Genomic DNA, 16080 nt, shown 5'->3' on the forward strand with positions numbered 1-16080 from the left:
CCACCAACTCTTCCCGCGCGCGCGAAAATGCAGCCGGCGCCCAGGGAGGGTGCAGACCAACTGGGCATGCGCCAGGTGACGTCAATCTGAAGAGACCAAGATTTACCTGGTCGCACCTGCGGAACGCCCCTGACATGCCCATGCCCCACCTATTGCCCTCCCACTCCTAGAAAAGCCGCTCTCCGCCATTGAGCCAGGCGGCCTTCTCACAGCCCGGCGGACTTCCCAGCTTCCCAGTCCTGTCGGGATGTGGGAACTCCGTCTGAGAGCTTGGGGGAGGGGAACTCTGCCAGCCTTCTTTGCCGGAGGCCGACAGACTTCTTCTCCACACCTTAGGTTACTAAAATAAACCAGCAGTTTTGCTCCTACACTTGCCTACCCGCTGGTTCTTTTGTGCTCGCTCTGGTGGTCTTAGAAAAACAAGACAGATGGTGCCGAACCCGGGAGGAGACCCCTCCTCAGGGCCCCCAGGGTCCGGGGAGCCTCCTCCTCCTCGTTCCACGCTGCGGAGGGACCAGGACCTGAGACCCGCTTCGCTCACTCTCACGGCCTCTCTGGGGTAAGTGCCCTTGTCTCCTCTTTACCACCCTTGGCCAAAATCCTGCGCAGGTCCGAGGTCCATTTTGAGCCACCAAGTGGCTTGGAAGCCACCACGTGGCTTCGGAGACCCTTGCAGGACGGAGACGTCCGCCTGAAGGTACTCTCCACTTTGGCTTCAAGAGCCTCCAGTCTGTCTCTGCTGGTTCCAAAGGACGCTTTGAAGCCAGGCAGAGATCCACTTCCATTTCCATTGTGTCCATTGTGTGTCGGTAAAGAGGAAACAAATGGGAAACCCCCAGTCCAAATTTCCAAAGAGCACCCCCTTAGGGTGCCTCCTAGCCAATTTAAAAACCTCACAGCTTGAACAAGACCTTAGGAGGAAGCGGTTAATTTTCCTTTCCACTGTGGCGTGATTGACCTCAGCAATTTCTGCCAGTGGCTAGGCAAGTGGTCTGAAATTTACATACAAGGCTTTTGGGCCTTGGGCTCTCGTCCCTATACTCCTTCTCTCCACCCCCTCCCTTCCTGCCCAGACTCCTCCTCCTCCCCCCATCCAGACTCTCCTCCTTCCTCCTCCTTATCTACTAGTAATCCACTCGGTCCCGTGCCTCCTTCGGGGCCCCCAACTGGCTGTCTTGAGTCTCCTGTCTCTGCACACACCCGCTCTAAGTGCCCTGCTGATGTCTCCACTCCTGCCCCACACCCTCCTACAGTGTTAGCGCCTTTGCGAGAGGTGGCTGGGGCGGAGGGGGTAGTCAGAGTACATGTCCCTTTTTCATTGGCCGATCTTTCCAAAATTGAGAAGCGTTTAGGTGATTTCTCAGCTAATCCTACCATATACATAAAGGAATTTAGATACCTTTGTCAGGCCTATGACTTAACTTGGCATGACCTCCAGGTTATCCTAACCTCTACCCTAAACTGACTGAGGTTCTAACCCAGTATACCCGGTTAGATCCAGCCTCCCCCACAGGGGCCACCATTTTGGCGTCTTATTTCATTTCTCAATCAGCTCCTGACATTCGTAAAAAACTTCAAAAGGTAGAGGATGGTCCTCAGACACCAATACAAGACCAAGTTAAATTAGCCTTTAAGGTCTATAGCTCCAGAGAGGAGACGGCTGAGTTACAGCTCCTAGCAGCGGCTTTCGGGTTTACAGCCCAGTCATAACCCCAGGCCAGAGAGCACATACCCCACAGACTCCAAAGCTACAAAAGGAGCCTGCCTGCTATAAGTGCGGCAAGGCAGGACACTATGCCAACAGGTGTCCGCAAGGTCCCCGAGCCCCAACGCAGCCTTGCTATAAGTGCAAGGCATCAGGACATTAGGCCAGTGAATGTCCTAACCCTCGTCCACCAGCAACCCCCCTTCCCTGCTTGCCAGCAGGGAGGAAACTGGAAGTCTGATTGCCCCACCCTGAGAACAGGTGCCGCGCCTCTACGTGACCCCCTTTCCCAGGATCCTGGGAGCTCCTTCCAGCTCCTACATCTGGATGACAACTGAAGGTGCCGAGACTCGGGGACCCCCATCACCCTCGCCAAGCCACGGGTAACTCTCCTGGTAGCGGGTAAGACAATTTTTTAATCAACAGTGAGGCTACCTATTCTGTTTTGCCGTCCTTCTCTGGACCTAGCCTTCAATCCAATATCTCTGTAGTAGGAGTAAGTGGAAAGCCATCCACTCCACGAAAAACTCCAATCCTTAATTGCTGCCTGGCCAACAATTACTTTGCGCAGTCGTTCCTCATTCCCAGCTAAAAAGGGCCCCTACCGAAAGCAATCAGTGGAAATCAGTTTGGCTTTCCCCCACTCGCCTCAAACTTACTAAATTTTCTTAACTATCTCATACTCCCCAACCTTGCCACGACTATCCTTCTGGGTTTTGCCCATATTCCAACAAATGCTTCCATTCCTCATTCCTATACTAATACTGTGCCTTATTTTATTTTTCATCCCTGCGTCCAAATACCAACCATGGGCCCTGACCTTAATGACGCCCCTTAACAGCAGGAAGTAGCCAGACAGACCACGGCGCCCCTTTATCACTATTATCAATAAAAGGTTGGACTGTTTGGACGAACGGAGGCAAGATGGTGCACTTCCGGGTTCTTCATCCCCCACCCCCAACTTTTCCCGCGTGCGCGAAAATGCAGCGGGCGCCCAGGGAGGGTGCAGACCAACTGGGCATGCGCCAGGTGACGTCAATCTGAAGAGACCAAGATTTACCTGGTCGCACCTGCGGAACGCCCCTGACACGCCCATGCCCCACCTATTGCCCTCCCACTCCTAGAAAAGCCGCTCTCCGCCATTGAGCCACGCAGCCTTCTCACAGCCCCAGCGGCCTTCTTGCAGCCCCACTCCTGTCGGGATGTCGGGACTGTGGGAAGTCTGTCCGAGAGCCCCACCGCGGGGGGACTCTGCCGGCCTCCCTTGCCGGAGGCCGACAGACTTCTCCCGCACACCTTAGGTTACCAAAATAAACGTGCAGTTTTGCGCCTGACCTTTGCCTACTTGCTGGTTCTTTTGTGCTCGCTCTGGTGGTCTTAGAAAAACAAGACAGTTTCCTCATCCATAAAATGGATATAGAGTAAGCATACACCGTATAAGCACAATGCTTGGTACAAGAATGCATTTAATGACTGTCAGCTGTTATAATTAATCAGCTTCGTCCATTGTTGATTTGATTTCATCAATTTGATGTTTTCGGTCTTAAACTCCAAATAAAAAATGTGTGATCTTCCATCTTATGTATTCTTCCCAATCCATTTCCTGAAGTTACTACTCATCTCACTTTTTGTTAATATTATTAGGGCATTTGAAGTCTTGTAGAGAAGACATGATATAAAGTCAAAGCAAAGATGAAGTTAAAGTGGTCAGGGGTATGTTACATTTTTTTTTTCTTTTGACATAGGGTCTCACTCTGTCACCCAGGTACGATCATGACTCACTGCAGTCTCAGTCTCCAGAGTTCAAGCAATCCTCACACCTTAGCCTCCCGAGTGGCTTGGATTACAGGCATGCGCCACCACACCTGGCTGATTTTTAAAATTTTTAGTACAGACAAGGTCTCACTATGTTGCCCAGGCTGGTCTCGAACTCCTGAGCTAAAGCAATCCGTCTGCCTCAGCCTCCCAAAGTGTTAAGATTACAGGTGTGAGCCATCGCACCCAGCCACAGTTTTAAAATTAGGTTTGTACATATGCAAGTGTCCTCAGGTTGAAAGTTTATATTCATAGAGATTTTACTGATGATTATGTTCTGGTCTAAGATTGGGTTATAAACCAGAAGAAACTAAAAAAAGGTTTCCAAATTTATTTTTCTAAATACTAGATCTTAAAATGATTAAAAACACTCAAAGTTCCTTAATACTCTTCCCCAAGAATCTTGCTTCTTGTACACAGGGTGCACACTTAACATGTTATTTTATCTATGAGTGAGAACATTCCTTCCTTCCATGCTGCTACACCTACTCATGTTTTCAGATGCCAATGGCTTGGCCTGATAAATGCATGGTTCATTCTAAGCCCATACCATAAATTTATCACTAAGTTCCAAAGGTTTCCTTTCAGTGTAGACTTTGATCATAGCACATAATTTGTTAAAGAGTTATTTTAGTGCAGTAGTACTAAAAAAATAGAAGCTAATGTTCATTCACATAATTTGCAAAGCTAATACTTAAAACTGATGGGAGTGATTCAATAATTCAAAATAATAACTGATATTTCTGAGGTTAAGTTTATTTTCAAGAGTTCAAAAAATAAAACATTTTTATTTTCCTATTTCCCTCTTACAGGTTTTGAGAAGACTGGAACAATTATTTGTATATTTGTATTACTATCAAACACCCCACATACCTTAAGGATTGTACACTGCATTTCGATACAATCTTCTTTACTAACAATATAGTAAATTATTTTTATACATTCTGGGTGGGATTAAAATAAATAACTATAGAAATAATTTAACAAATCTTTATAGAGCACCTAGTGTGTGCCAGGTTTTGAAGACACAAAAATAAATAAAAAATGGTCCCTGCCATTAAGAAGCTCACAGTCTAAAGGGGCAAACACACAAATAAAATAGACAATTTCATGTTATATGACAGCTTTGAGAGAGGTCTATACAAAGAACTACAGGAACATTTAAAAAGTCACTTAATCCAGAACAGTAGTAGTCACTGGATTGTTTCCAGGCCAAGATGATAAGTTTTACAATAGATATTGCCAAGAAAAGAATCAATGGTGGGGGTCAGTCCAGGTATATCAAACAGCCTGCACAAAGGCAGAGAAGCGAGAAAATTTTTATGAAATAGTTTTGTAAGACTGAACTAAAAGATACAGGGTGGGGCAGTGGTGGGAGAAGAGGCTGGAGAGGTAGGCCAGACCACATCATTAAAGGCCCTATGGGCTCTAGTGGGGAATTTTGATTTCTACCTGAATGCAGTCAGGAATTTAAGTTGGGGTGATGTGCTAAATTTGGGGTTTAACAAAGATTATACTGCTAACAGTAAAAGGAAGGAACTGGAGGCAGGAACATCAGTAAGAGGTTATTTTAGAAATCCTAACTTCAAATAAGGACAAGAATTAAGTAATGAGGCAGAGATAAAGATGGAGAAGAGGTGAATTACTTAGATATTTGGATGATAAAATCAGTAAGAATTGACTCGACTGAACAAGGAGAATGATGGAGACTAGTAAAATATGGTGATTTTCTAACAAGACATGTCATTCACTGAGATAGGAACTGGAAGAAGAAATTTCATGAGATGGTAAGTTTTGATTCAGGTGTTTATATATAAACTATCTTTGGATATATTATATAAAATCCTATATATATATAAAAATCCAAAAGATAGTAGCATATGTATTTCTGGAGCATCTCAGGGAGATCTGGTGTTGGGACACAGACATGGATGTCATCAGCACCAAACATGGTAGCGGACACAGGAGTAGTAGATGGGATCACCAAGGATGTTAGAGTATAAAGACGACAGGACAAAAGGCGGAACCTTGGGGAACACTAACATGTAATGAGCAGATGAAGGAAAGTGAGTCTTTGGAGGAAACTGAGAAGACGGGTTAGAGTAGGGAAAGAAAAGTCCAAGAGACTATAGTTCCAACCCATGGAGGAGAGAGTTTTAAGAAGTATTTACGTGTGTCAGTGTGAGTGTTTATGTGTGTCAAACATATTAACAAGTAGAATGCATCCAGTGGATTTAGACATTAAGTCACTTGTAATTTGGATACCAACAGTTTCAACCACATAGAGTGATGGCCATATTATAGCAGATTAAGACCGACTGGTGAGGAAGTCAGAGTGAAATCTAAGATGCTAATGTAAGCCACAATAATACATATTTGAAAAATGGGCAAAGAAACCACATCAGGTGGGGGTCCCAGTATGATGGTGAAACTGAATTTGAATTAACTTAGGGAAGCAGATGAGGAATGGCTGGGACCAGAGTCTGGAATATAATCAGGCCTCTTGCCCTGCAATTGTTCTTTCTCCTGGTGGTTCCATATTCTCTTATTTAAGATTCGTTTTCTTTGTGTGGCAAGGAACAGTTTCATCAGCAAAGGGGAAAGGGCTTCTTTCTTCCAACTTATGAAAAGGGGGGACTGGGGCATGTTTCCATCCTTGGACTAAACATGGTGGCTAGGGAAAACAGGATAATGTAAAAAAACAAAACAAAAAACAACAATAAAAACCCACCTGGGTGTGGTGGCTCTTGCCTGTAATCCCAGCACTTTGGGAGGCTGAGGCAGGTAGATCACAAGGTCAGAAGTTCAAGACAAGTCTGGCCAAGATGGTGAAACCCCATTTCTACTAAAAATACAAAAATTAGCTGGGCATGGTAGCGGCGCCTGTAATCCTGGCTGCTCAGGAGGCTGAGACAGAGAGTTGCTTGAACCCAGGAGGTGGAGGTTGCAGTGGGCCAAGATCATGCCACTGCACTCCAGCCTGGGCGACAGAGCGAGACTCCATCTCAAAAAACAAAAACAAAAAACCGCCCCCCCCGCCCCCCGCCAAAAAAAACCACACACATGTGGTTGGAAGTGAGAAGGGCGAGTCTCCCTAATTAGGATAACTTCTATTAACAGATGATGGTGATAGATAGTAAGGGGGTTGGACAAAATAATCGACATCCATTACAAAAAAAAACCAGCTAAAAATATATGTTTACATAAACTATTGTACACAGATGCTATCCAGCAAAATGCTTATAGCTTTAATTTTTCCCATACTTTGAAAATTTCCAAGTGCTTTCTTATCTTTTATGAAATAAAATTAGTAGGATACCTTTCTTTCTTTTTTTTTTGAGACGAAGTTTCACTCTTGTTGCTCAGGTTGGAGTACAATGGCGCGATCTTGGCTCACTGCAACCTCGGCCTCCCAGGTTCAAGCGATTCTCCTGCCTCAGCCTCCCAAGTAGCTGGGATTACAGGCGCCCACCACCACGCCGGGCTAATATTTGTATATTTAGTAGAGACGGGGTTTCACCGTGTTGACTAGGCTGGTCTTGAACTTCTGACCTCGGGTGATCCACCCACCTTGGACTCCCAAAGTGATTGGATATCAGGCGTGAGCCATGGCGCACAGCCCCTTTTTTTTTGTTAAGAGTAAATGGGCAGAACAGAATGTTGTTGGGTCTAGAAATTATACTCTATAATCATCAGTGGAATTGGAGAGAAGACCTAGGAAGAGACAGGCTAGCAGTCTTCAAATATCAGGCAATCATAGAGAGGAAGGAATGAATCAGCCTGGTTCTAGAGGGTGGAAGTGGGACTAGAAGGCAAACATTACAGAGAGGTGGTCTTCAGTTCAAGCCTAGACTACAACTGGACTGTTCTGTGACATAACAGATAATGCTAGTAGTAGAAGTACAGGATTTGAGCTTGGGCTGGCTGACTGACAGTGTTCCTACTGAGAAAACTACTGAATAGTCCTGGAAACTTGACTGCCTGATTTTCAAGGAATCTTCCAACTCTAAGAAGATAGTAGGAAACAATTAATTATCTACTGCTCTATTCAACATAGGGAATTTGCATATAATGGGGCATCTTTCTAATATTTGCCTATTTGTTAAATATTACTTTCCTGGATTCTTATATTTAATGCTATAGAGAACAGTTTTTAAGAAGAAAACCCCACGCTAACTAAAGCATTTTGTAGACACTTTTTACTATGGTGGTAACCACAGATTCAGAATAAACAATTTGTGATAGTGAGTAGTATATGATGTTTTATGAAAAAAGAGAAACAAAAGTTTTAAAAAATTAAAATAAAGGTTCCTAAAAAGTTATAAACTTTAACAAAGACAAGTGTTAAGGATTCTTTAGAATAATAGTTTTTAATATGGAGAAAACAAAAAGGAGCTGTAAGCCCTTTGTCTTGGTATCTAAGAATAGCACACTAGATGGTGCTATAAGGCTGTCAGAAAGAGAGTTTTACCAGGCTAGCGTGGCATTCTGATGGTAGTTAAGTGTTCTGGAAACTTTCCACATACTTTCAGCTCCTGAGAGCCATTCCAGGTTTATATAAAAGTAATGGGAATCTCAATTGGATAAGCTTTAGTCCTAAGATGACATTAACTTAAAACTAAACCACAGGCTTAACACATTTAAAATAGTTTCATTATTTGACATTTCAATCTGATTCCACTGAAATAGAAATGTTAAAGTCATTAAAATGCCAATGTATTAATTTAAATGTATTGCTATTAATTTCACTTAGTCTTCCCATGAGCCAAGTTATATCCACCACTTAATCTTTAAGTCAGTTTCAAGTGGCTTCCTGAAATTTTGAATTATCATTAAGCTGAACATACAAATCACTCTTTCATTTAGTATTGCGAATATATTAACACAAATACACGAAACATTATATTTGGAAATCACTCTATCAGTATATTATTTCTTATAAAAATAACATTTCATGATTTTTCCACATTACAATAAAAGCAGAAAAATTTTACTAAAGTGCAAAACAAAAATAAGGCTTTACTTTTATATTTCCATTTCACTTTCTTTTAAAAAGGTGAACAACAACAAAATGAACGAATAAAGATATAGCTTTTGCAACCTAAGACTCATTTGAGTTTTAAATTTTCAAAGACCTGAGATTTGTTTGTGATTTTTTTTTCCTCCTTATCTTTCCAGTTCTGCTTCTAGAATTTCTCCCCATGTATCTGCATCCATTGGGTACATGGTTTTTTCTGGTAGGCTAATGGGAGAACAAATGTTGCTGTATCTGCCACTTAGCCATTCGTGTTTCACTTTACTCTTCTGGTAATTCCTCAGCAGTATTACCTGAAAGAGGGAAATCACTGTTCAAAAAGACTGTAGTTGGTGGTTGGTTAGTGAATGTGTTTAAAGCAAGAGAAACAGATTGACAGGGCTGAAAAAAAGAGTAAGTATTTACATTGATATACACTTTTAATAAATTTATGTGTCTGTGTACGTGTGTGTATGTATATGTGTATTTATACAGAGTGCGCCATATAGTTTACTGGGGGTTTGGGATACGGTGAAGTGAAAAGAAGGAGCTAATTCCCTTCTGGTTAATAGAGGAAAATTCCCGAATTTAGAATTTAAGAAATGCAAAAGGATAAATGAAAGATAGTGTGGAAACAGTGTGGTTAGCAGGAAAAGGCTAATATCTTTAACTCATTTCCAAAAGTCAACACACTGTTTATGTTATTCTGCATATGCAATTCTGTCTCCTCCAAGCATAAGTTAGAACTGACTCAAACCTGCTATCCTAACACTGTCAACAACACTGCAGATCGCAAAGATTAAACTTACCCTCCAGGAATAACCACTTTCTAGATCATCATCTATTTCTCTTCGGCACACAGCTCTTACAGTCATGCAGTGAGGTTTCCATAAAGAGTCACTGTTTCTTATTGCGTAATTCCAGCTCCTGCATGTCAATGAAGCCCTGCACAAACTCCGAATGTCCAGCTGACTGAAAATTTTAAAAGTGAGTTCTTGAGGCAGCAGTTCAACAAAGTTGTTTTCACTCTCATTTTTTTCCTTCTCAGCATCCACAGAGTTCGCTTCTGTGTGAGAAACTCTTGAATTACTGTTTCTCTTGGAGTTTTTATGCATAGCTTAATGTTTTAGTAAATTATCCTCATATTTAACCTAAAAGGCAAGATTTAAACATGCTCAGTCTCCAAATAGGAGTAGAAATCCTACTTTGAGTCAGATGCTTTTTGGGTATAATTTAAGAACTCTTTCTTGACTTTTGGTTCTCAGTCTGTAAAATGGACCAATGCTGCCCCTTTCCTGAAAGTTCTTGCAAGGATTAACAGGGATACTGTGTAAAACATCTAGTCTTGCTACATCTGAATTGCACATGGGAGATACCTCAACATATTAGCTTCACTCTCACCCAGGCTGGAGTGCAGCTGTGTCATCATAGCTCATTGCAGCCTCAAACTCCAGCCTCAAGTGATTCTCTCGACTCAGCATCCCCCCATTTTTTTTTTTAAACAAACAAACAGAAAACCAAAAACTGTTTTTTGGAGAAATGGTTTTTGCTATGTTGCCCAGGCTGGTCTCGAACTCTTGTCCTCAACCAATCCTTCTGCCTCAGCCTCCCAGAGTGCTAGGATGACAGGTAGGACCCACCACACCCGGTACTTTCATACCTTTGAAAATATGTATGAATCAATCCTATTAAACTCCTGAATACTTGTTGTATATAGGAACTGATGCCTCATCATTAATTTGTAATTTGTGACTTAATCATAAACTAGATGGACTTCTAGTTGTATAAGAATTTTATCTACTTGTATCTAATGGGTAGGTAGGTGCTTACATTTGACACAAATACCATCTGAAATGGACAAGAAGATGAGATCTGGATTATGAAACAAAGTCCTAAATATTCATCTCAGTCATAAGAGTGGTGTTTTAAGAAATGGCCCCTTGAAGCTATCCTATATGCATAGTTAATTATGAGCTAAGGATAACAGTCACTGAAGACATCAAGCAACAGTGAGTGACAACTGTAAACAATGTTGAGAACTCAGCTAGGTATAGTATGTGACTATTTGAAGCCCAGATATAAAGCTCAGTTTCAGCTAATTTACCTAAGGTGAATGGTGTAGGCTTCCCAAATCAGTTGAAAGCATGACTGGGTAGATCACCACCCTTGAGTTACTTTTGTATATAAAGACAGCTTGTATTGACTTAAAATCAGTTTATTCCATTTTGCACTTCCTTTTATAATGGGGGTTGGATGTGCAAGAGGAGGGGTTTGAGATACAGCTAAATACTTCTTTTAACTCAGCTGAACACAAATCTCTTTTCTAGATGAGCTACTCAGCTATGTTTCTGGACTTGACAAGACCACGGTGGTTCCCATTCATGATCCAGATTAGCTGTGGTGGCTGGAACTGTAGTCTGTGTTCAACAGAGGTCTTCTTTTTGAGGGTTTGGGGAAGTAAGAAAGCAAACTGGTAAAAACGAGTGAGTCAAGAGCAAGTTTTTGCCATGCACCTTGAACGCTTCCACCACCAATACAAACCAAAGCCAAACCACAAGGTTCTTGAAAAGAATCTCACATTAGGAAAACGTTACAGTGTATTTAAACGTTACGGTGTGTTTATCCACTTCTCCCAGGATCTTACTGGGAGAATAAAATGCCTCCCCTTGTGGAATTCCTGCAACGGGAATGAAGGTTTTTGAATTTCACAGCAGGGTATGCCTTGGCGAGGTTCTAAAATCCCACTAGGAATCTTTCTTCTACGTCCAGGTTCGCCTGGATGCCTGGAAACGACCCCTCTTCTGCCCTTTCTCCTTTATGAACCGAGTTTTGCTGAATTCTCTCTCAAGTGAGGTAAAAGCTCGTCTCCCTTTCAACTATCACTCGGGAGGATAGATTGGCGGCAGCGCAGAAGGAGGGGCGGGGAGCCCCACTCCGCCCACATCCCGCAGGTCAGGGCTAATCACCCCACGTCCCATCTGAGCCACCCTCCTTGTGTCCCGCGCGGGTTGCAGCTGCTGGAACCCAAGAACACGGAACACTGACAACTGACAACAACAACCGTCAGCGCTGTCACTGCGGCGCCAGGCCGCGGAGGGAAGGCCGAGCTTGCGTCAGGGCCGCGTCCCCGGGAGCGTAGACACCTAAGCCAACGGGAATGGAAGATCCTCTTACCTACTGGGCCGCGGTGGCTTCTCCTCCCGCGATTTAAATCCTCCGGAATTCAAATCTTTCCCCATAGCTCTTCTCTTCCCGCCCACCTGAGCCTCACCCTGCTGGCTCGGAACTCGCGCAGGCGCCGGGAGGGGCGCGCTGTGCCTTTAGGGATTGGTAGTTTTTTCCAGGGCGTCGAGCTCGGGAAAGGACGTGAAGAAAGGCGCCAGGACTACAAGGCCCGGCGTCCTCCAAGATGGGAGGGAGGTGAAAAGGGTGGTGGGGAATAAGCCGGGGTTTTTAAACAATAATTTTGAGGCGGCGTGACTGGGGAATCCCCGATTGCGTCATCAGTAGGCGTGGAGGGACTGGACTGCGCTGGGGCCGGGCTCTGACAGTACCGGCGCAGGCGTGGGGAGCCTTTGCGGCCCTCCCCAGGTGTTTTTCCCAAGTCCTGGGCTTGCCCCGCGCAAACAGCGGAGGGGCCAGTCTCCTGGCGAAGGGGCCTAATCCTTGCCCGCCATGTCCTGGGGCTTCGAGCTGCAGCAGCGGGACGGCGGTCCCCGGGTGGCCCTGGCGCCCGGGGAGACTGTGATCGGCCGCGGGCCGCTGCTGGGAGTAAGTGTGGGCGGGGGCTCGGCGGACACCGAGAGCCGTGGAGGTCCGCTCCGGCTCCTGAAGACCGGCCCTAGTCCTAGTCCTATTCCCCACCGCGCTGGTCCGCCGGTCTGGATTTTATAAGTTTGGGGCCGCAGGTTTTTCAGTTACCTTTAAGCCATTCACAAACATTTCTTTATGTTGCTTTAAAAACACTGACTGTATTACCATTATTATCTTATCCAGGGGTTGGCAAACTAGTCTGGGGGCCAAATCCAGCCTATGTTTGTATGGCCCCGTGAACTAAGAATGATTCTTAAATTCTAAAATGTAAACTGTAAACAAAAAACCCACCAATTTTTCCGAGAGAATATTACTGCAAGGGTTGAGGGTATTGTGGCTTGTCCTGTAAAGCCTACAGTATTTACGGTAGTCTCTGGCCCTTTACAGAAAAGTTTGCCAAATCGTGATATTATGCCTTCTAGGCTAGTTTCTTTTAAGCTTTGGTCTCCTTTGCAGAGCTGTGTGGACCTTATTTATTTATTTGTATTATTTATTATTTCCAGTAAAATGAGTAGCTAATCCTTAATAAGGAATGTGTATAGCGTTCCAGTCATTGGTCTAAGGAGACGTTACCTATACCAACATCTTTAACTGTCAGGTATTTTTATTATCCTCATTGTTCAGATGAGAAAATTGAGCCATACATACGTTATTTAAAGTCCATGCATAAGCTTTTGGACACATAATGCCACAAAACTAAATATTCTCTACCTTCTTTGGGAGGTTTAGGAATGAGAACATTTGCATATTGCATTCCAGAATTCTATAGAGCTCTTCTTAAGTACATCTAGTTTTTTATTTTTTTCTTTAACATTCAACATTTCTTGTTTAGTATTTAGTAGAACATTTTGCAGATTCTAGCACTGTGGGGCATACAAAGATGAATGGAACATGGGTCCCTGCCCTCTAGGAGTTTTCTCTTGGGACTGGGGAGACACCTGTGTCAGTGAGCTAACACCAAGGAGTAAGGAGTGTTTACTGTTATCCTGGTTAACTTCCAGAGTCTAAATGGAACCATTAGTACTTGCCTTAGGTCCCTTCTGGGAGCAGGGAAAGGAGTTGTAGTTTAAGGTTGTGTTATGGAAATTGGTCCTAAAGGGGTGTGTGTGTGTGTATGGTGTACATACACATGTGCGTGTAGTACGGTTATTGAGAAAGTAGATATTCAATTGCTGTTCTTTTTTTTTAACTGGACAAGTGATTATTTAAATGTTTAACATCATTTCAATTTTTTTTTCATCGTTTATTAGCCTATACAAACACTGGAAGGAACTGTCTGGAGGCTTTATTTTTCTGTTTTTCTTTTAAATTCGTAGGTTAGAAACTTAGAGTATGTGTTTCATTTAGTAATCATATGTCTGGTGACTAATGAGTTTTGACTTGCTTAAGAAATTGTCACCAGTAGAGTACCTGGGTCTGGTTAAAAGATGGATGAATTTTAGGGCTGTGTTTTAGAAACTTGGCAACAGATTGCAGACCCTTTCATTATTTGTAGCTTGTTCTTTGTGTTGTCGACTTGCTAATGTGAGATGAGCCTATTTGGTATCTGTTTTTTAAAATGATAGGGAGTGAAAGCTGGGCAATTATCTGGTCAAGATCTTGCTTTTCCTTTTAAAATAGCATTCAGGGATAAGATTCTGTTGCCAAGGTTGGCAGGTATCAGAAGTGATTATGAATGACATCCTAAGTGTGTTAAAGGAAAAATTTGGAGAACAAACAAATCACCTTGTAGTTTCTTCGATTTTGGAGCTGACAGATGCACTCAATTCTTCTCCGCAGTGGTTAAAACACAATGTAAGGGCTCCTGTTTCCAACAACAGGAATTCCAGTGAGACTTATTTTTGTATTGTGAGAGAGTGAAGACTGAGTTCTAAGTGGAAAACTCAGTAAGTTCATTGTAAATTGGTATACATTGGAAACGATTAATATAAATAAGGATGATTTTGCACTTTCTTAATTGGGCACGTTTTTCTGAGACAAGCTTCACAAACCTTGATGGCCACACAAACATAAAAGTTTATAATCCCACTGTGTAAAATAGTCTTGGTAGTAAAACAGTTTGAGAATGAGAATATTTTTGTGTTTTTACGGTGGTAGGAAAACACAGAGAAACCTGTCACAAACAAAGGACAATGAAATTTAATCTTTCTTGTGCCCTTTGCTTTCACGTGAGTCATCAGAGAACCCCAGCTCTTTGTTTACTAGATTTTGATTCTGCTGCATGATTGGCATCAGTTAGATGGTTTTACAGCAGGATTTATCTTCAGAGAACTTAAGTTAAAACAGCCAATCCAAAAGATTACATATTGTGTGATTCTATTTATATAACATTATTGAAATTGCAGATTGCAAAATTTCAAAAATAGAGAACAGATTAGTGGTTGCCAAAGGTTAAAAAATTAGGCTGGAGGGCAGAAGGGAATGGATATGGCTATAAAATAGCAACATGGGGGATATTTATGGTGATAGAAATGTGCTTTGTCTGGACTGTGTCAGTATCAATATCTTAGGTTGATGTATTGTACTGTAGTTTTGTAAGATGTTACCATTGGGGGAAACTGGATAAATGGTATAAGAGATGTTTCTATATTATATCTTTCAACTACATGTGAATCTACCATTATCTTAAGAAATTTTATTTAAAAGGGTTTTATAGAACAACATGTCAAGCACTGTTAGGCCAAAGTATTTGCTTTATGATTTTTACTTCAAGCTGTTACACTCTTAAATGAAATCTACTATTTTTGATTTCAGATTTTTCTTCTTTTGTTTTGACAGCAGGGATTATATGACACATTTCCTTATGATCGATTTCCCTTCTAGGGATATCTAGTGAGACTTTCTCATTGTAGATGTAATTAAATTGACTGCTTTTATTAAAAAGAGAAGAGTCCCCAGTTGGGGGAACAGGGAAGGTCATAGGCTTCAGTATAGACTCTTCAGGTGGCATCAGTTCACCACTTCTAAGAATGTTGTAAATATTCTACAAAGTTTACACAAAGTAACCATCCCCTGACCTGACAGCTCTATACTTGAACTGCTTATTGCAGAATCCTCCTGGCTGTCCTGGAACGCTGTTCCTACCTGCTCCAACATAGGTTTCTTCCCTGACACTTCTTTATTTCTAGATTTGCCCTTCCCTCATTTTATTATTTAGCCTACAACTAGTACCTAGCACATAGTAGGGCTTCAACACATGATTTCTTCTTCCTTCCACTTCTGCATCTCAGCCTCTCATTCACTCTACCCTCAAAAAGAGCCTATTTGTGACTTAAATATGAAAAAGGGTTATCATTGAGTTTTGAAGTGAATTTAAATATAGTAAAGATGCAGTCCTACCAACTGCTAAATCTTAAGGAGTAACATTCACAATGAATTAAGTTTTAACATTTTTCCTATTTTGTTGATTGATAATTCGCTAAATTCGGGAAATAGTTAATAAATAAATACTATGGTTGGATGGGAGGGAGTATAGGAGAAATAAAGATGAATGAGAAACAAGTCCTTGCTCTCAAGAAACTTACAGTTTTGTAGGTTTGAGAGACAAATAAACAAGTATTAATAACTAAACAAGGTTACAACCTCACACGGGGACTGGAGCCAGGCTGACACTTGGAGTGAGCGAAGTGGGAGGGAAGAAGAAGACAACATAGGGACAGTGATAAATGACAACAGTTCTGCCTCAGTGTTGGGAAGGCCACAAGGAGAGGGTCTCTGTGCAATCCCTGCTACT

General features: G+C 42.5%; 2 protein-coding genes across 2 annotated transcripts in view; one reads left to right on the forward strand and one right to left on the reverse strand.

The window, feature by feature from the left end:
- Positions 1–6848: 6848 nt before the first annotated feature.
- On the reverse strand, positions 6849–11939 carry FBXO48 (F-box protein 48). Its single transcript, XM_023224041.2, has 3 exons — positions 11709–11939; positions 9344–9685; positions 6849–8848 (listed from the first exon to the last, which is right to left on the reverse strand). The coding sequence occupies exons 2-3, from the start codon at positions 9647–9649 to the stop codon at positions 8687–8689; spliced, it is 468 nt and encodes a 155-aa protein (XP_023079809.1). The 5' UTR covers positions 9650–9685; positions 11709–11939; the 3' UTR covers positions 6849–8686.
- A 270-nt stretch (positions 11940–12209) lies between these two features.
- The window catches only part of APLF (aprataxin and PNKP like factor), a 105962-nt gene continuing 102091 nt past the window's right edge, over positions 12210–16080 (forward strand). Inside the window, 1 exon segment of the mRNA XM_023224018.2 lies at positions 12210–12305. Within this exon segment, the coding sequence (XP_023079786.2) occupies positions 12210–12305 (96 nt within the window).

The sequence above is a fragment of the Piliocolobus tephrosceles genome, chromosome 15, assembly GCF_002776525.5.
Source record: "Piliocolobus tephrosceles isolate RC106 chromosome 15, ASM277652v3, whole genome shotgun sequence".
NCBI lineage: Eukaryota > Metazoa > Chordata > Mammalia > Primates > Cercopithecidae > Piliocolobus > Piliocolobus tephrosceles.

Coding starts and splice junctions, on each gene's coding strand:
- FBXO48 (XM_023224041.2), bottom strand. CDS start 9,649: ATGCATAAAAACTCCAAGAGAAACAGTAATTCAAGAGTTTCTCACACA. Junction 8,849..9,343: donor AAAGTGGTTATTCCTGGAGG/GTAAGTTTAATC, acceptor TCCCTCTTTCAG/GTAATACTGCTGAGGAATTA.